We start from the raw sequence: 21,687 nt of genomic DNA on the forward strand, positions 1-21,687 counted from the left end.
GATTCATCAATTGCATATAACACCCAGTGCTCATTGCATCATGTGCCCCCCTTAATGCCTATCACTCAGTGACCCCATCCCCCTACCCACCTCCCCTTCAGCTTTACATGAGTTTTAATATCATGTTAAACCAATTCCCCAAGAGTATGGGTTGCAGCTGGGTGGGCAGATAGACCTTCCTGAAATACACACACACACACACACACACACACACACACACACACACACAATGGAATATCACCCAGCCATCAAAAAGAATGAAATCTTGCCATTTGGAACAGCATGGATGGAACTAGAGGGTATTATGCTATGTGAAACGAGTCAGAGAAAGACAAATACCATACAATCTTACTCGTATGTGGAATTTAAGAAACAAAACAGATGAACATAGGAGAAGGGAAAGAAAAAGAGAGGGAGGCAAACCATAAGAGACTCTGTACTAGAGAACAAACTGAAGGCTGTTGGAGGGGAGGGGGGCAGATATGCTAAACAGCAATGGGGATTAAGGAGGGCATTTGTGATGAGCACACTGGGTGTATATATAAATGATGGATCACTAAATTCTACTCCTGAAATCAATACTATACTACATGTTTACTAAGTAGAACTTAAATCAAAACTTTAAAAAAAATGGATGCCTGGATGGCTCAGTTGGTTAAATATCTTCCTTTGGCTCTAGTCATGATCCCAGGGTCCTGGGTTCGAGCTCCACATTAGGCTCCCTGCTTAACAGGGAGCCTGCTTCTCCCTCTCCCTCTGTTTGTGCGCTCTCTCTCTTTTATTTGAAAGAGAGAGAGCTCAAATAAATAAATAAAACCTTAAAAAAAATAGAGGTGGATGCTATGAAAGCATAGAGGGGAGGAAGTAATAACCTTGCCCAAATCTTTTCACAAACTCCCCCACTGAAAAACGGTATGTGTCTCTCATTTTGTTCTAATTGTCTTTGGAAAACAAAGCTGATTTTTAAAAATACAATTTAATATGGTTCCCCTTTAACGGGGTTAATATATATTTATTGTGTATTACTATGTTAGTATTTCTTCTTTCTTGTATTTTCTATATATCCTGCTTCTTCTTTACCTCTTTTTTTTTTAAAGACTTTATTTATTTTAGAGAGCAAGAGTGAGTGGAGAGGTAAGGGCAGAGGGAAAGGGAGAGAATCCCAAGCAGACTCTGCTGAGCATGGAACCCAATGTGTGGAGCTCAACACAACCTGAGCCAAAATCAAGAGTTGGATGCCCAACCAACTGAGCCACCTAGGTGCCCCTCTTTACCTCTTTTCTCTTGCCTTTACTGCATTTTTTACCCCCACCCCCATTTTTTCCCTTTAGTTATTTTCCTCCTGAAAAATTCAAGTACCAAGCATTATTCTCAGCCAGACATTGTATGTGGCCAATTCCCTGCCTTTTCTTGTCCACAGACATCTTTATTTTTGTCATCTTTTCCTGTGATCATCTATCTGGGGATAGAATTCTAAGATGACACCAAGCTTCTCTCCGGACTTTTAAGTACATTGTTTAATCTTTTAGTTTCTTTTATTGCTGATGAAGTCTGATGTTGAGCTCATTGTTTCTTTACAGCAATTCTAAAAATTTCTCTGTGGCAGCTTCCCATATGTACTTTCTGAATTGAAAGTTCTGTGGTTCCACTGAACTCTGTCCAGGTTCAGTTTTGCTCTTATTTACCACACTCAGGACTCCGGACATTCAGTGGTAGGATGTGTACCTTTCTTCCATCCAGAAAACTATCGGTCATTGTCTCTTCAAATATAGCCTAGTTCAGAGGTCACCAAGACCACTACCATATTTAGAGATTTTTGAGGACTCGTGGGACTGGGCAGATAGTTGCATCCATAGCTACAATTTCTTACAGCAATGTAGTAAGGAGATTCCACTAAATCCAAAGGGAAAAGACACTAGCAGAGGCTGGATGAATCCACAAATAGGATTCCTTATGCTTGCTCTCTCCCTCCCAGGAGATCTAGGGTCATCCAGGGCACTCTTCTCCCAGCAGAGAAGCTGCAACAACATATGTGCCCAGGGAAGCCCATTAGAAACTCCACACTGCCAGTTGTTCTGCCTAGCATGTATACCCAAATTTCAGACTCACAGAAGGAAAGGAGATGTGCCGCATAAATCACATTGTTTGTATAAGCAGCCTCATCAGTTAGGGAATGGTGGAGACGTTCTTGATCTCCCAAGTTCCCAGATGTCAGCCAGGGTCCAGCCTTGCAAGCTAGCCTTTCTCAGTATGGCAGTCTCAGGGCTGTCCTGTTAACCCTTTTCTTGGCATGTTGCCCTGTCCCTTTTTCTCCAACCTTTCTGTTTGGATTTTCTATTAATCCCATGTTGGAGCTTAACATTTTTCTGTTTGTCTTGCCATATTTCCATTTTGTTAGCTCTTTATGCCACATTTTGGGTGATTTCCTAAGATCTCTCAGCCGATTCATTAAATTTGTCTTTATCTGTGACTAATCTACTGTTCAACCTCTCTATTTAGAGTTTTAAGAATGCCTATATTTTCTTTTATGCTTCCTTTCTCGTGTTCTCCCTCTTACCCCATAATATAGCTCTTAAACCCTGTTTCATTGAATATTTGAAATATACTTATTAAAAAATATTTATTTTTTCATGAGAGACAAAGAGAGAGAGAGAGGCAGAGACACAGGCAGAGGGAGAAGCAGGCTCCATGCAGGGGGCCCGACATGGGACTCGATCCTGGGTCTCTAGGATCATGCCCTGGGCCAAAGGCAGCACTAAACTGCCTGGCCACCAGGGCTGCCCGAAATATACTTATTTTAAAGTCCAGATTATTCTGTTAGCTACAGTTTTAGGAATGGGAGTATCTTTAGTGTATCTGCTGATTATCTCTGAAGATGCTTAATTTCTTTGTGAGGTTTAAATTATTTTACTGTGAACTCTTCAGTGAGAATTGGTTTTCCTTAGAAGTGATGTGAGTCCTAAACTATAAAAAGATAAGAATGTATCTTTTAGAGTTTGCCACTGCTAGGAACCTACTAATAATAGGACCAATTTTCACGTTAATTATTCAGCTTGTGGGCTCTGTACTAAAATTATAATCACTTCAGATTGAGTTATACAAATGGATTTTGATTTCTTATATATAGTATCTTTATTTCCACTTTCCTTGACCAGTGGGGAGTCTTTCCAGCTCCCCGCTAACAATCATGGACGTTCCTTATGATTCCAGCTTTAAGCGAGAATTACATATCAGTTTCCTGAACATTTTTGCCCTAGGTCTGGATTTCACTGCAGATCCTCAGCCTTCAGTTTCTGTTCATCCCATCACTTTAAATTTCCACTTCACTTTTGACACCTAATACATTTCTTGTTTTTTTTTTAAGACTTTATTTATTCACAGGAGTCACACAGAGAAAGAGAGAGGGAGAGAGAGGCAGAGACACAGGCACAGGGAGAAGAGGCTCCATTCAGGGAGCTTGATGTGGGACTCAATCCTGGGTCCCTAGGATCATGCCCTGGGCCAAAGGCAGCACTAAACCGCTGAGCCACCCAGGCTGCCCCATTTCTTGGTTTTGAGCTTGACTATGTAGTAAAATATTTTTGTTAAATATGGCCCACACGTTGTGTTTGCAGTCAGAGGAGGTGGTGCTAGTGGGAGATAGAGAAAGTCCATCCACATCAGCTCAAGTCCCTGATAGTTCACAGCAAGACATTTATAAACTAATTTTATTCCATAACATTATGGTAGTAATGTTTGCAAGTTTGATGAGTTTCTTGCATTTTTTTTAGAATTCTGGCAAGTTGATGACCAGATAGACCACCACAAGAAGAGCCAAGACAGACTTCTGTGGCAAACTGCATTAGTAGACAAGGAAGCACAGAAAGATCAAAGTGGCCAAGAATTCACAACCTTCAGAAAAATCATTTATCCAAACACAGACTTTGTTTCGATAAGACAGAGACTCCCCAAATATTATTCGTGGGGAAGGTGTTCAAAACATAATTTAAACTTTCTTTGTCAAAATAGAAGCTCTATGAGACAAAAAGATGATGAATATAAGGTACATTGGAAATCATGCTTCCATTCTAATCTTGATAAAGCTCAATCATTTGCAGAGACATTTTTTGAGCCTAATGAACATGGAAAAACCCTCCACCATAAGCAAGCACTTAATAAAACTCAAAGAATTCAAACTAGGGAGAAACTCTATGAGTGTTCTCAATGTGGGAAAGTGTTTATGCAGAAAGCAAACCTCGTGGTACATCAGAGAACTCACACAGGAGAGAAGCCTTATGAATGCTGTGAATGTACAAAAGCCTTCAGCCAGAAATCAACCCTCATTGCACACCAGAGAACTCACACAGGGGAGAAGCCCTACGAATGCAGTGAATGTGGGAAAACATTTATACAGAAGTCAACTCTGGTTAAACATAAGCGAACTCACACAGCAGAGAAACCATTTGTATGTGGTGAATGTGCAAAAGCCTTTAAGAGTTCTTATCACCTTATTAGACACGAGAAAACACACATTAGACAAGCATTTTATGAAGGAGTCCACTCTGGTAAGTCCAGCCTTATGCATCAAAGGACTCTTAAGGGTGAGAAAACTGAGTGTAATAAACATGGGAAACCCTTCAATGAGAAACACAACCCCATTAAACACCACACATTTCATACAAAAGAGAAACCTTATGAGTGCAGTAAATGTGGAAAAAGCTTCAGGGGAAAATCACACCTCTCTGTTCATCAGAGAATTCATACAGGAGAGAAACCTTATGAGTGCCGCATATGTGGGAAGACATTTAGTGGAAAATCACACCTCTCTGTCCATCATAGAACTCATACAGGAGAGAAGCCTTATGAATGCAGAAGATGTGGGAAAGCATTTGGTGAAAAGTCAACCCTTATTGTACACCACAGAACTCACACAGGAGAGAAACCCTATAAATGCAATGAATGTGGGAAAGCCTTCAGCGAGAAGTCACCACTGATAAAACATGAGAGAATTCATACAGGAGAGAGACCCTACAAATGCAGTGACTGTGAGAAAGCATTCAGTAGGAAGTCAACTCTAATTAAACATCAGAGAATCCACACAGGAGAAAAACCCTATGAATGCAGTGAATGTGGGAAAGCCTTCAGTGTGAAATCAACTCTCATTGTACATCACAGGACTCATACAGGAGAGAAACCCTATGAATGCAGGGATTGTGGAAAAGCCTTCAGTGGGAAGTCAACTCTCATGAAACATCAGAGAAGTCATACAGGAGATAAAACCTATAAAGATACTTGAGAATGAGATAATTTATTAGTCATGCCTCTTTAGGTATCCATTCATCCTGAGGAGTAACCTTATAAACATCAAGAATGTCAGAAACTCTTAATATGTTATTTAATCTTCCTTTAGTATAATAAAAGGTATAAAAGCTTAATTCCAGAAGCATGTAATAAATGTGAATTTTTTTACCCAGAATTCTTACCCATGAGTGGAAAATTGCACATCAAAGAATTCAAAAGTGGCAAAATTACAGGTGTATGGATGTGAGATGACCTTGAGAAAGAATTTAAGGGTCATTGCCTGTCAAGAGTATTTAATAAGTTTAGAAAACCATGTTAGCAAGTATGAGAGAAACATGTTCCGTATTTTTAAAAAGATTTTATTTATTTGAGAGAGTGTGCATTAGTAAAGGGCAGAAGGAGAAGCAGACTCCCACTGAGCGTGGAGCCAGATGCAGGTCCCAATCCCAGGACCCCGAGATCATGCCCGGAGCTGAAACCAAGAGTCGGTCACCCAACCAACTGAGCTACCCAGGCACCCCCATGTTCCATATTCTATACCAAACATTTTGTGGGAAAGGTGCAGAGGTTGCAAACAAGCACTTAAATATAAAAAACAAGGTTTACTGTGGAGTAGAGTCCATTTTTGAAAGAACAGTATAGAACATAAACCATTAATCCTAGTTGGGGTAGACTCCCCCTGTTGTTTCTTAAACAAATAGAAAAATTGCTCCCTTAAAAAGCATGAGAGAGGTTGAGTCATCAGGATCCCTGAAACAAAGGGGCTAGAAGAGATCTTACATGTTCTTCTTCATCTTAAGTACAAAAATGCAAATCTCACACAAAAGGCACACCTCACTTAGAAACAGTGCTAAAAATTTAATATTCTTTGTCTTTTAAGAAAACGTAATCAATCAGTTCATGGTGAGGCAGTAAGAGAGTTTTAATTTTCAGAGTATCTCCTGTAACAGCAATATTTAAATTCCAAAACAAATGAATTGAATATCCTATAATAGGCAATTGATTAAAATTTGATATATCTTTAAGGTGGGATAATATAGACCAATCAAAATCATCTTTATTATGTTTGAGGAAATGTTTATGGCAATCTGTTAAGTAAAAAACATTAAAAAACAATATACCATATGATTTACATTATAAAAAAGTACACAGAAGGCTATGCACTATTGTATCAGTGATTCTGGGTGGTAGAAATATGGCAAATTTATGCTGAGTAAAATTATATGCCCATATATATTTGTATTTATATGTTTTAGATGTGTTTATAGGTAGATACATATATTTGTATTATATTTATAAATATTTTAGGTGTGTGTGTAGGTAGGTGGACATGTAGAACAAAAAGCTAGGAAGGAAATATACCAAATTATTAATCAAATTATCATTTGGGTGTTGGGATCATTGATTTTTAAATGTTTTGAGTGTAGTCTCCAGAGACTAACAAATTGTTTAAAGTAATCCTGTGCATATTTAATTCTGTCTTTCCATCCATTTTCCCTTTCAGCTTTGTATTTGATATTGAGAATATATTTTGCATGTTGAGAATGGGTATCCTGAGATTTTAATATCTGTATGTGATTTTTTTTCTGTAAGAATAAAAATATCTCCACAGTTCACCAAATCCTGTGACAAAAGTTGTCAGCTAACAGATTTAACAGATGAGATGTAGTGAATGGTCAAAGATACCACAAATAATGAGACAAAACTGACCTCAGACACCAAATGTAAAGCTCATTTCACTGTGATATCGGTGAATGCTTTTTGCTCATATTCCTTCCTTCTCGTCCTAGTATCAGCAGTTGTATCAGGCACATCCTAGGTGACCCCAGTGAACTGTGCCCTATGTAAATCCTCTTCCCTTGAGTGTGGGCAAAACAGACTTGCGAGGCAGGGAAAGATGGTGGAAGAGTACAGTCCCCAAGTCACCTGTCCCCACCAACTTACCTAGATCACTTTCAAATCATCCTGAAAACCTATGAATTTGGCCTGAGATTTAAAGAGAGAACAGCTGGAATGCTACAGTGAGAAGAGTTCACGCTTCTATCAAGGTAGGAAGACGCTAAAAAAAATAAAAAAGCATCCAAGGGTGGGGAGAGGTCCCCGTGAGGAGCTGGGCTAAGGCTGTGCGGGGAGTGCCCCCAGGACAGAAAAGCCCAGTCCCCGAGAAGTAGGAGCTTTACCAACCTTCACAGACGGAAGGGCGCTGGTAGGGAGCTCGGGCGGGATCCCAAGAGGGGCGGGGATGCACTCAGGCTCCCAGGGGCACTAAGAGAGGAACTGCACCCCAGGGGAGAGTGCACCACACACCTGGGCCAATTTCCCTAAAGGCCTGGAGCAGGCGCCCAGCAGGGCAGGAACAGCTCGGGCAGCTCAGGTGGCGGCTCTGCATGGAGGGGGCTGCGCGGCCCCGGGAGCGCAATTCCAGCAGTGCAGGCCCCGGAACCCAGGGCACTGGGGGACACAGCCCAGGATCCGGCGCTCCACCGGGACAGGCAGAGGCCGGGAGGACACAGGACAGCCAGGACGCTCCTGCTGCCAGGCGACCCCAAGCTGTGCAGATTGGCGACCCCTGCCCCTGGAGCATCCAGGCCCCTGTGGACTGGGAGCTGTGGTACTTACTGTGGGAGCTGACTCCCGGGCTGGAGAGCTGGCTGCCGCCACTGTTGTTGTTTCTCCTGGTGTCACCTTGTACCTGGACTGAGCAGGGGCGTCACAGGATAAACAGCTCCCACTGAGCTGTGCACCTGGCAGGGGCCTGGGCAGCTCCCCCAGGTATACACACCTGAATCACCAGGCCCCTCCTCCAGAAGACCAGCAGGAAGAACAGGGGAAAAGCAAGTTATTCACCAAGCAGCGCTGGAAAGTTGCAGAAGTCAAGGGATTTACAGTATATAGAATCAGAGGATAGTCCCCCTTGTTTTTTGTTTTCTGTTTGTTTCCCCTCCTTTTTTTCCCTCTTTTTCTCCTTTTTCCAGTGCAACTTTTTTTTGGCCACTCTGCACTGAGCAAAATGACTAGAAGGAAAAACTCCCCACAAAAGAAAGAATCAGAAACAGTACTCTCTCCCACAGAGTTACAGAATTTGGATTACAGTTCAATGTCAGAAAGCCAATTCAGAAGCACAATTATAAAAATACTGGTGGCTCTAGAAAAAAGCATAAAGGATTCAAGAGACTTCATGACTGCAGAATTTAGATCTAATCAGGCCAAAATTAAAACTCAATTAAATGAGATGCAATCCCAACTGGAGGTCCTAATGACGAGGGTTAATGAGGTAGAAGAACGAGTGAGTGACATAGAAGACAAGTTGATGGCAAGGAAGGAAGCTGAGAAAAAAAGAGAAAAACAAAAAAGATCATGAGGAAAGGTTAAGGGAAATAAATGACAGCCTCAGAAGGAAAAATCTATGTTTAATTGGGGTTCCAGAGGGCGCCAAAAGGGACAGAGGACCAGAAAGGGTATTTGAATAAATCATAGATGAGAACTTCCCTAACTTGGGAAGGGAAATAGGCATTCAGATCCAGGAGATGGATTCCCCCCCCTTAAAATCAATAAAAACCGATCACCACCCCAACATTTAATAATGAAACTTGCAAATTCCAAAGATAAAGAGAAGATCCTTAAAGCAGCAAGAGACAAGAGATCCCTAACCTTTATGGGGAGAAGAAGTATTAGGTTAACAGCAGACCTCTCCAGAGACCTGGCAGGCCAGAAAGCACTGGCAGGATTTTTCAGGGTCCTAAATGAGAAGAACATGCAGCGAAGAATACTTGAGCAAGGCTCTCATTCAGAATAAAAGGAGAGATAAAGAGCTTCCAACATAGGCAGAAACTGAAAGAATATGCGACCACCAAACCAGCTCTGCAAGAAATATTAAGAGGGACTCTGTAAAAGAAAGAGGAAGTCCAAGAAAACAATCCACAAAAACAGGGATTGAGTAGGTATCATGATGACACTAAATTCATATCTTTCAATAGTAACTCTGAACGTGAATGGGCTTAATGACCCCATCAAAAGGCGCAGGGTTTCAGACTGGGTAAAAAAGCAAGACCCATCTATTTGCTGTCTACAAGAGACTCATTTTAGACATAAGGACACCTACAGCCTGAAAATAAAAGGTTGGGGAACCATTTACCATTCAGATGGTCCTCAAAAGAAAGCAGGGGTAGCCATCCTCATATCAGATAAAGTTTATCCCAAAGACCGTAGTAAGAGATGAAGAGGGACACTTTATCATACTTAAAGGACCTATCCAACAAGAGGACCTAACAATCATGAATATTTATGCCACTAATGTGGGAGTGGCCAAGTATATCAATAAATTAATAACCAAAGTTAAGACATACTTAGATAATAATACACTTATACTGGGAGACTTGAATACGGCACTTTCTGCAATCGATAGATTTTCTAAGCACAGCATCTCCAAAGAAACAAGCTTTAAATGATACACTAGACCACATGGATTTCACGGATATTTACAGAACTTTACATCCAAATGAACTGAATACACATTCTTCTCAAGTGCACATGGAACTTTCTCCAGAATAGACCACATACTGGGTCACAAATCAGGTATTAACTGATACCAAAAGACTGGGATTGTCCCTTGCATATTTTCAGACCATAATGCTTTGAAACTAGGACTAAACCACAAAAGGAAGTTGGGAAGTAATTCAAACATGTGGAGGTTAAATACCATCCTGCTAAAAGATGAAAGGGTCAACCAGGATATTTGAGAAGAATTAAAAAGATTCATGGAAACTAATGAGAATGAAGATACAACCATTCAAAATCTTTGGGATACAGCAAAAGCAGTCCTAAGGGGGAAATACCTCCCAATACAAGAATCCATCCAAAAACTGGAAAGAACTCAAATACAAAAGCTAACCTTGTACCTAAAGGAGCTAGAGAAAAAACAGCAAATAGATCCTACACCCAGCAGAGGAAGACAGTTAAAAAAGACTCGAGCGGTACTCAATGAAATAGTGACCAGAAGGACTGTGGAACAGATCAACAAAACCAGGAGTTGGTTCTTTGAAAGAATTACTAAGATAGATAAACCATTAGCCAGCCTTATTAAAAACAAAAGAGAAAAGACTCAAATTAATAAAATCACCAATACCAAAGAAATACAAACGATTTAAAAACTTATTACGAGCAGCTATATGCCAATAAATTAGGCAATCTAGAAGAAATGGACACATTTCTAGAAAACCACAAACTACCAAGACTGGAACAGGAAGAAATATAAAACCCGAACAGGCCAATAACAAGGGAGGAAATTGAAGCAGTCATCCAAAACCTCCCAAGACACAAAAGTCCAGGGCCAGATGGCTTCCCAGGGGAATTCTATCAAACGTTTATAGAAGAAACAATACCTATTCTACTAAAGCTGTTCCGAAAGATAGACAGAGATGGAATACTTCCAAATTCATTCTATGAGGCCAGCATCACCTTAATTCCAAAACCAGACAAAGACCCTACCAAAAAGGAGAATTATAGACCAATATCCCTAATGAATACAGATGCAAAAATTCTCAACAAGATACTAGCCAATAGGACCCAACAGTATATTAAGAAGATTATTCACCATGACCAAGTGGGATTTATCCCCGGGATGCAGGGCTGGTTCAACACTGGTAAAGCAATCAATATGATAGATCATATCAACAAGAGAAAAAACAGGAACCATATGATCCTCTCAATAGATGCAGAGAAAGCATTTGACAAAATACAGCATCCATTCCTGATCAAAACTCTTCAGAGTGTAGGGATAGAGGGAACATTCCTCAGCATCTTAAAAGCCATCTATGAAAAGCCCACAGCAAATATTATTCTTAATGGGGAAACACTGGGAGCCTTTACCCTAAGATCAGGAATAAGACAGGGATGTCCACTCTCACCACTGCTATTCAACATAGTACTAGAAGTCCTAGCATCAGCAATCAGGCAACAAAAAGAAATAAAAGGCATTCAAATGAGCAAAGAAGAAGTCAAACTCTCCCTCTTTGCAGATGACATGATACTGTACATAGAAAACCCAAAAGACTCCACCCCAAGATTGCTAGAACTCATACAGCAATTCGGCAGTGTGGCAGGATACAAAATCAATGCCCAGAAATCAGTGGCATTTCTATACAGTAACAATCAGACTGAAGAAAGAGAAATCAAGGAGTCAATCCCATTTACAACTGCACCCAAAAGCATAAGATACCTAGGAATAAACCTAACCAAAAAGGTAAAGGACCTATAACCTAAAAACTACAGAACACTTCTGAAAGAAATGGAGGAAGACACAAAGAGATGGAAAAATAGTCCATGCTCATGGATTGGAAGAATTAATATTGTGAAAATGTCTATGCTACCCAGGGCAATTTACACGTTTAATGCAATCCCTATCAACATACCATGGGGATCCCCGGGTGTGCAGCAGTTTGGTGCCTGCCTTTGGCCCAGGGCGCGATCCTGGAGACCTGGGATCGAATCCCACATCGGGCTCCCAGTGCATGGAGCCTGCTTCTCCCTCTGCCTGTGTCTCTGCTTCTCTCTGTCTGTGTGACTATCATAAATAAATAAAAATAAAAATACCATGGGCTTTCTTCAGAGAGTTGGAACAAATCATCTTAAGATCTGTGTGGAATCAGAAAAGACCCTGAATAGCCAGGGGAATATTAAAAAAGAAAACCAGGGCTGAGGGCATCATAATTCCAGATTTCAGGTTTTACTACTACAAAGCTGTGATCATCAAGACAGTGTGGTACTGGCACAAAAACAGACACATAGATCAATCGAATAGAATAGAACATCCAGAAATGGCCCCTCAACTCTATGGTCAACTAATACTTGACAAAGCAGGAAAGACTATCCACTGGAAAAAGGACAGTCCCTTCAATAAATGGTGCTGGGAAAATTGGACAACCACATGCAGAAGAATGAAACCAGACTATTCTCTTACACCATACACAAAGATAAACTCAAAATAGATGAAAGATCTAAATGTGAGACAAGAATCCATCAAAATCCTAGAGGAGGGATCCCTGGGTGGCGCAGCGGTTTGGCGCCTGCCTTTGGCCCAGGACGCGATCCTGGAGACCCGGGATCGAATCCCACATCGGGCTCCCGGTGCATGGAGCCTGCTTCTCCCTCTGCCTGTGTCTCTGCCTCTCTCTCTCTCTCTCTCTCTCTCTGTGACTATCATAAATAAATAAAAAATTTAAAAAAATTTTAAAAAAGTCCTAGAGGAGAACACAGGCAACAACCCTTTTTGAACTTGGCCACAGCAACTTCTTGCAAGATACATCCATGAAGGCAAGGGAAACGAGCAAAAATGAACTATTGAGACTTCATCAAGATAAAAAGCTTCTGCACAGCAAAAGAAACAGCAAGAAACTAAAAGACAACCTACAGAATGGGAGAAGATATTTGCAAATGACCTATCAGATAAAGGACTAGTATCCAAGATCTGTAAAGAACTTATTAAACTCAACAGCAAAGAAACAATCCAATCATGAAATGGGCAAAAGACATGAACAGAAATTTCATAGAGGAAGACATGGACATGGCCAACAAGCACATGAGAAAATGCTCCGTATCACTGACCATCACATCAGGGAAATACCAATCAAACTCACAATTAGATACCACCTCCCTCACACCAGTGAGAAGGGGGAAATTAACAAGATAGGAAACCACAAATATTGGAGAGGATGCAGAGAAAGGGGAACCCTCTTGCACTGTTGGTAGGAATGTGAACTGGTACAGCCACTCTGGACAACTGTGTGGAGGTTCCTCAAAGAGTTAAAAATAGATCTGCCCTACCACCCAGCAATTGCACTGCTGGGGATTTACCCCAAAGATACAGATGCAGTGAAACACCGGAACACCTGCACCCCAATGTTTATAGCAACAATGTCCACAATCACCAAACTGTGGAAGGAGCTTCAGTGTCCATCAAAAGATGAATGGATAAAGATGTGGTCTATGTATACAATGGAATATTACTTAGCCATTAGAAATGAAAAATACCCACCATTTCCTTTGATGTGGATGGAACTGGAGGGTATTATGCTGAGTGAAATAAGTCAATAGGAGAAGGACAAACATTATATGGTCTCATTCATTTGGGGAATATAAAAAATAGTGAAAGGGAATAAAGGGGAAAGGAAAGAAAAATGAGTGAAAATATTAGTGAGGGTGACAAAATATGAGAGACACCTAACTCTGGGAAAATGAACAAGGGGTGCTGGAAGGGGAGGTTGGAGAGGGGTTGGGGTGACTGGGTGACAGGCACTGACGGGGGCACTTGGCAGGATGAGCACTGGGTGTTATGCTGTATGTTGGCAAACTGAAGTCCAAAAAAAAAAAAAAGTTAAGAAAAAAGGAAATGAACCATGGGTTGAAACTTAAGTCCACAGAAAAACTTTCTTGTAGCAATAACAGCTTTATAGTGGCTTTATTCACAATGATCCAAAACTGGAAGCCCTTTAGCAGCAGAAAGGATGAACGAACTGGTACATCCATACAAGGAATATTGCTTGGCCATACAAGGAAATGAGCTACCAAGCTCCAGAAAGATTGGAGGGATCTTAGATGCTTATGGCAAATGGAAAGAACAGTTAGATAAACTGTGGCAGATCCATTTAGTGGAATACTAGTCAGTGACAAACAAGAAGAAACTACTAATACAAAAACCAGATGACTCTCCCAAGAATTATGCTGAGTGTAAAGAATCAATCCCATAAGAGTACATACTACATGACTCCACTCATATAATATTCTTGAAAAAAAACAAAATTATAGAAATGGAGAACAAATTAGTACTTGCCAGCTTTAAGGAGAGGTAAGGGTAGGGGTAGGAAGATGTGGGTGACCACGAACTAGCTGGAGTAACTGAACCAAACAGGCCCGGACTTGCATCCCTCATTCACTCAAAAGGCTCGGGAGCCTAAAGGGTGAATAGTTGGTAGACACTTGAGAAAGGGCTTGAGCAATGGTTCTCAGGGCTCACTTGTGCGTGATCGCCCACATAACACAATAGATACAACTTATTCTGACCTGGCCATAAATGTAAATAAGGGTCTGTCTGTCCTTGCTGGTCTGTTTACCATACCTAATATTCCTTTGAAGTATGCACATCTGGAGCAACAAGCTTATCTATTTACCAAGGTCTTCTGGCACCTGTGAGTCTGTCTTGCATGCTGAGAAAAGGGAACTTTGGAGGGTTTCACAAACCTGCTAAAAATAAACACCTTCTTGGCTTTGTTTTGCTCATGCTATAAAATGTTGTAAAACCTTGAATAAAGCTGGCACTGCTTGGACATCATCCACTGTGTCCCTCCTATCCCCATCTCTTTACTTTAATTTTCCTCATCCCCTTATCCTCAGGACCCTGATCGTGTTGCTGCAGCGCGTGCAACAGGAAGAAATGAATATGGCTATAAAATTCCTTATGGTGATGGAAATATTCTGTATCTTACTTGCATTCATGTCAATATCCTGGTTGTATTTTGTACTATAGTTTTGTAAGATGTCACCACTGGGGACACTGCGTAAGGGTACAGGAAATGTCTCTGTACTGTTTCCTATCAGTGCATGAGAATCTAGTTATCCCAAAATAGAAGTCTAACTTAAAAAATAATCAGATATTCCAAAGAGAGGAATGAGGAAGCAAGATAACAACAACCAAAAAAGAGAGGACAAAAAGAAAAGAAATAAAATGACAGACTTAAATCCAACAATATACATAATTATGTAACATGTAAGACTAAGAAAAAACACAGTCATATCGATTAATACATAAAAGCATTTGCAACATTCAATACCCAGTCATGATAAAGCTTCCCAGAAAACTAGGATTAGAAGGAAATGTCCTCAACTTCTACCAGGCATTGATGAAAAACCCTACAAGTTAATACCTAATGGTGAAAGAATGAATGCTTTTAGCCCAAGCTCAGGAACGAGGTAAGGATGTTCCTCTCCCTATACCTAGTCAACATTATACTGAAGATCTTAGCTGGTAGAATATGGCAAGAAAAAGAAATAAAAGTATCTAGATTGGAAAAGAAGAAATAAAATGGTTGTTTTTTCACAAAAACAAGATTATTCACATAGAAAATACGAAACTATACACAAAAAACCTACTAGCACTAATATGTGAGCTGAGGAAGACCCCAGGATATAAAGTCAATATAGAAAAATCAATAAAATTTCTATAAACTAGCAATGACCAATGGAAATCTGAAATTAAAAAAAAAAACACACAGCACATAAACCCGAATCAAAAGACACAGGGTATCAGATTGGATAAAAAAGCAAGACTCATCAATATGCTGTCTGCAAGAGACTCATTTTAGACCCAAAGACACCTCTAGATTGAAAGTGAGGTGGTAGCAAGCCATTTATGATGCTAATGAACATCAAAAGAAAGCTGGCATAGCAATCCTTACATCAGACAAATTAAATGTTAAACCAAATACTGTAATGAGATGAGCAAGGACACTATCATAATTAAGGAAGATCTAACAATTATAAATATTTATACCCCTAACAAGGGAGCAACCAATTATATAAACCAATTAACAACAAAATTAAAGAAACCCATTGATAATAATACAATAATAGTAGGAGACTTTAACATCCCACTCTCAGCAATGGACAGATCATCTAAGCAGAAGATCAACAAGGAATCAAGGGCTTTGAATGACACACTGGACCAAATAGACTTCACAGATATGTTCAGAACATTCCATCAGAAAGCAACAGAATGGGGCAGCCCAGGTGGCTCAGCGGTTTAGCGCTGCCTTCAGCCCAGGGCATGATCCTGGAGAACCCAGGATCGAGTCCCATGTCAGGCTTCCCGTATGGAGCCTGTTTCTCTCTCTGCCTGTGTCTCTGCCTATCTCTCTCTCTGTGTGTCTCTCATGAATAAATAAAATCTTTAAAAAAAAGAAAGCAACAGAATACACATTCTTCTTGAGTGCACATGGAATATTCTCCAGAAGAGACCACATACTGTGTCACAAATCAGGTCTCAACTGGTACCAAAAGACTGGGATCATTCCCTACATATTTTCAGATCACAATGCTTTGAGACTTAATCACAAGAAGAAATTTGAAAGAACTCAAACACATGGAGGTTAAAGAGCATCCTACTAAAGAATGAATAGGTCAACCAGGAAATTAAAGAATTTAAAAAATTCATAGAAACAAATGAAAATGAAAACACAACTGTTCAAAACCTTTGGGATACAGCAATTAGAGCCCAAAGCAAATATCATTCTCAATGGGGAAAAACCGAGAGCTTTTCCCCTAAGGTCAGGCACATGGCAGGGATGTCCACTCTCACTACCATTGTTCAACATAGTACTTGAAGTCCTAGCCTCAGCAATTAGACAACAAAAAGAAATAAAAGGCATCCAAATCAGCAAAGGAGAAGTAAAACTCTCATGACATGATACTCTATGTGGAAAAACCAAAAGATTCTACCTCAAAATTGCTAGAACCCATACAGGAATTCAGCAAAGTGGCAGGATATAAAATCAATGCAAGAAATCAGCTGCATTTCTATACACTAACAGTGAGACAGAAGAAAGAGAAATTAAGGAGTTAATCCCATTTACAATTGCACCAAAACCGTAAGATACTTAGCAATAAACCTAACCAAAGAGGCAAAGGATCTATACTCTGAAAACTATAGAACACTCATGAAAGAAATTGAGGAAGACCCAAAGAAATGGAAAAAAATGCTCCATGCTCATGGATTGGAAGAACAAATATTATTAAAATATCTATGTTACCTAGAGCAATCTACACAGTCAATGCAATCCCTATCAAAATACCATCAACTTATTTCACAGAGTTAGAACAAATAATCCTAAAATTTGTATGGAGCCACAAAAGACCCCAAATAGCCAAAGGAATGCTGAAAAAGAAAACTAAAGCTGGTGGCATCACAATGCCAGACATCAAGCTCTATTACAAAGCTGTAATTATCAAGATAGTATGGTATGGCAGAAAAACAGACACAGAGATCAATGGGACAGAATAGAGAACCCAGAAATGGACCCACAACTATATGATCAACTAATTTTGACAAAGCAGGAAAGAATATCCAATAAAAAAAAACAGTCTCTTCAACAAATGGGGTTGGGAAAATCAGCCACATGCAATAGAATTAAACTGAACCATTTTCTCACACCATACAGAAAAATAGACTCAAAATGGATGAAAGACCTACAAGTGAGACAGGAATCCATAAAATCATAGAGAACACAGGCAGCAACCTCTCTGACCTCAACCACATCAAATTCTTGCTAGACATGTCTCCAAAGGGAAGGGAAATAAAGGCAAAAATGAACTATTGGCACATCATCAAGATAAAAAGCTTCTGCACAGCAAAGGAAACAGTCGACAAAACCAAAAGACAACTGACAGAATAGAAGAAGATATTTGCAAATGACACATCAGATAAAGGGCTAGTATAAAGAATTTATTGAACTCAACACCCAAAGAACAAATAATTCAAACAAGAAATGAGCAGAAAACATCCACAGACATTTCTCCAAAAAAGACATGCAAATGGTCAACAAATGAAAAAGTCCTCAGTAACACTTGGCGTTTAAACAAAAATAAATAAATAAATAAACACAACCTTTACTGAATATCTTAAAAAACCCTTATCATAAAAAAATGTTACTGAAACAAATGGAATTGAGTATGCAAAAACAGTGATAATAAAAGAATGTTGACCCACATCTCATATCAGATATAAAAGTTAACTTATTATCAATCATAGCTTTAATTATAAGAACAAGGGGGCAGCCTGGGTGGCTCAGCAGTTTAGCGCTGCCTTCAGCCCAGGGTCTGATCCTGGAGACCCAGGATCGAGTCCCACATCGGGCTCCCTGCATGGAGCCTGCTTCTCCCTCTGCCTGTGTCTCTGCCTCTGTGTGTGTGTGTGTGTGTGTGCGCCTCCCTCATGAATAAATAAATAAAATCTTTTTAAAAAATTATAAGAACCAGAGACGCCTGGGTGGCTCAGCAGTTGGGCGGCTGCCTTCGCCTCAGGTCATGATCCTGGGATTCGGGATGGAGTCCCGCATTGGGCTCCTGCTAAGAGCCTGCTTCTCCCTCTGCCTATGTCTCTGTCTCTCTCTCTCGCTCTCTCTCTGTGTCTCTCATGAATAAATAAATAAATCTTTAAAAACAGAACTGTAAGAACCAAATTATTATCTTCTGGGAGAAAATCCCTTGGGATTGAGCATCATGTTGTCGGGCTCCTGGCTCAGCAGGGAGTCTGCTTCCCCCTCACCCTCTGCCCGTTCCACCCACTCATGCTCGCTCTCTCAAATAAATAAAATCTTTTAAAAATGCAAATTTAAGTCACAATGAGCTACTCTTACACACCTATACAAAAGGTGTGTTGTTGGTGGGAAAACAAAATGGTACAGCCATGTTGGAGAATAGTCTGGCAATGTCTTATACAGTTAAACATATGCTTACCATATGACCAAGCAACCCCACTTGGTTAGTTACCCAAGAAATATAAAAAAGCATGTCCACCTAAATAGCTGTACAGGATGTTCAACAGTTTCACTAATAATAACCAAAATCATGAACAATTCAACTGGCATTTAAGTGGTTCACGGATAAACGATATACCTTGGCTATAAAAGTTAACAACACAGTGCCTGCGTGATTCAGTTGGTTAGGGGTCTGCCTTTGACTCAGGTCATGATCCCAGGGTCCTGAGATTGAACCCTACCTCAGCCCCCTGCCTCTGCCTCTCCCCTTCCTACTATTCATCCTCGTGCATGCTCACACACTCTCTCTCAAATAAATAAAACCTTTTTAAAACTCCACAAGCTACCAAAAAATGCCACAACATGGATGAAATTAAAAAGCATTAAGTGAAAGAAGTGAGGGGAATAAGGCTACATACTAAAAGATTAATTTATATGACATTTTGGAAAGAATCAAACAACAAGAAGAAAAAAAAACAAATCTGGAGATGGAAAGAAGTTTAAGAATAAAAGGAAACAAAAAATAATAATAATAAATAAAACAAATAAAAAAGAATGAAAGGAAAAAAGAAGTTTTTCTGCAGGACAGAAAATATCCAGTATCTTGATGGTGGTGGTGGTAACGTGACAATCTATTGGCCAAATCAATAGAACCGTACACGCAAGAAAGGTAAACTTCAGAGTATAGAAGTTATACCTCAATAAAGCTCACTTAAAAAAACAAGAGTCACATCACCATAAATATAAAACGAAAATATGTGAGTAATACACATGGGGATTATGTTAAAACTTTATCACATACAACCAAATACCATATGATGCTACTTATGAATTTCCTTTAATTAAAATACCTATTAAGCATTAAGGACAAACAATATTAACAAGTAGTGACCTCTAGTTAATGACAGGCCTGTGGAAGTATTTCGGGGTGAAGTGTACTGATCTCTGAAACTTACTATGAAACTCATCACAAAAAGAAAAGGGACTGGGCAGCCCCGGTGGCGCAGCGGCTTAGCACCGCCTAAGCCCGGGGTGTGGTCCTGGAGACCCCGGGTGGGGTCCCGCGTCGGGCTCTTTGCATGGAGCCAGCTTCTCCCTCTGCCTGTGTCTCTGCCTCTCTCTCTGTGTCTCTATGAATAAATAGATAAAATCTTAAAAAAAAGGGACTGATGGAAGGACAGAGGAATTAGTAGTACACAGACAAACAGAAGAAAAAGCAAATACAGCAAAATGTACATTGTAGCATCTAGGGGGAATTCTATGGGTGTTCAAACTATAATTCTTTCACTTGTTTGGCATGAAAATTTTTATAATAAAATGTTGGGGGGGAAACTAAATAAAGAACAGCAGAGGAAACCCAAAGTAAGTAGAAAAAAGGAAATAAAGGTAAAAGAGAAGTGAACAAAACAGAAAACAAAACACAGGGAAAACGCAGAAAGGCAAAGACCTTTCTCTGAAGAGCTCAACAACCTTCTGATGAACTTCAGACTTCACACTACTACATGGGACAATTCATTTTTAAAAAAATATTTTATTTATTTTTTCATGAGAGACAGAGAGAGAGAGAGAGAGAGAGAGAGATAGAGATGGGCAGAGACACAGGCAGAGGGAGAAGCAGGCTCCATGCAGGGAGCCCGATGTGGGACTCGATCCCGGGACTCCAGGATCACGCCCCTGGGCCGAAGGCAGGCGCTAAACCACTGAGCTACCCAGGGCTCCCCCATGACTGGAAAATTCAGGTTATAGTGAGGCCACTCTTGAGACTAACCATTCCTAGAAGATTTATCTCAGAAAAACCAGAGAATTTTTTTTAGGATTTATTTATTTGAGAGAGACAGAGAACGAGCAGGGAGAGTGGGAGGGGGAGAGGAAGACGAACAGGTGCCCAGCTGAGTGCACAGCCTGACATAGGGCTCAATTCCAAGACCCTAAAATCATGACCTGAGCCAAAATCAAGAGCCCAACCAACTGAGGCACCCAGAGGCGCCATTAGAACAACTAGAGAATTTATGGGACCTGCCAGAAACTTCCTCCAGGGCCCAGGGGAATTAGCAGTCCCGAAGTAGCCTGAAGTCTCGAACAATGGGGAAAGGGAAAACAAGGGAGTCCAGTAGTGAGTCCACGTGCTCCTGTCTTCCCACCCCACCTGATCCCATGCCCCTGGGTGAGGCCTGGCCATGTCTCCCTGTGCCTTTGAACCCTTGTCAGGGGATACTGAAACCAGTGGATCTCAACTGGACATGGGCATCAGAACTGTCTGGAGCGTCACTCAAAATACACAGAACCAGTACCACCCGAGGCTTTCTGAAACCATTTCCACATGGTGGTGGGCCTACGCGTGAGTATCGTGAGGGGTCCACAGGTCACTATGTGATACACCTTGGGGTAACAAAGACTGTATTAAGAAATATTTTATTGTCAACAACAAAAACAGTGATAGCATCTACTGAAAGCTCCCAGGGTGCCAGGCACCCTTCTTGGTGCTTTACATTCATCCACTCATGAAATTCTAACAATCCTGTAAGTTCTAGCATGAGCCCCATTCTACAAACAGGGGAAAAAAAAAAAAAAAAAAAGAGACTCTGAGTCAAGTGCGCAGAGGGACAGCTAGTGAGCAAAGAAGCCAGAAATCAAATCCAGGCTCTGAGCTCCAAAGCCCAAGCTGCTGACGGCTGGCTGCAGATGGACACAGAACCTCATTCCTCTGCTCTTCTCCAAAAGGAAAAAATACTTACCGAATGTTCCCACACCTGGATGGGTAAGAATGAGATGCAGGTACTCTCTAGGGCTCTGTGTTCCAGGCAGAAAATCAGCCAGAGACACATAGCTCCGTTTAAAAGAAGCTACCAGATGGAATGCAGGCACAGAAGCTCAGCTCTATTGG

At 40.6% G+C, this 21,687-nt stretch overlaps 2 protein-coding genes across 32 annotated transcripts in view; one reads left to right on the forward strand and one right to left on the reverse strand.

Moving 5' to 3' along the window:
• Window positions 1-6,901, forward strand: part of KRBOX4 (KRAB box domain containing 4) — a 33,167-nt gene extending 26,266 nt beyond the window's left edge. For all 19 annotated transcript variants that reach the window (XM_038587263.1, XM_038587269.1, XM_038587266.1 and 16 more), the window contains one exon: window positions 3,771-6,901. In XM_038587263.1, coding sequence (XP_038443191.1) covers window positions 3,771-5,275 — 1,505 coding nt within the window. In that variant the 3' untranslated portion in view covers window positions 5,276-6,901. The remainder of the gene's footprint in view (window positions 1-3,770) is intronic.
• The window catches only part of ZNF674 (zinc finger protein 674), a 39,624-nt gene that overhangs the window by 8,343 nt on the left and 9,594 nt on the right, over window positions 1-21,687 (reverse strand). For 9 of the 13 annotated variants that reach the window (XM_038587301.1, XM_038587298.1, XM_038587297.1 and 6 more), the window contains one exon: window positions 7,900-7,977. The exons of 3 other annotated variants lie outside the window; for them this stretch is intronic. In XM_038587301.1, the coding sequence (XP_038443229.1) occupies window positions 7,900-7,977 (78 nt within the window). Of the gene's footprint in view, window positions 1-7,899; window positions 7,978-8,023; window positions 8,082-21,687 lie in introns of those variants that run through there. One more of the 13 variants, XM_038587306.1, reaches the window with a different exon arrangement.

The sequence above is a fragment of the Canis lupus genome, chromosome X (genome assembly GCF_011100685.1).
Source record: "Canis lupus familiaris isolate Mischka breed German Shepherd chromosome X, alternate assembly UU_Cfam_GSD_1.0, whole genome shotgun sequence".
Classification (NCBI taxonomy): domain Eukaryota; kingdom Metazoa; phylum Chordata; class Mammalia; order Carnivora; family Canidae; genus Canis; species Canis lupus.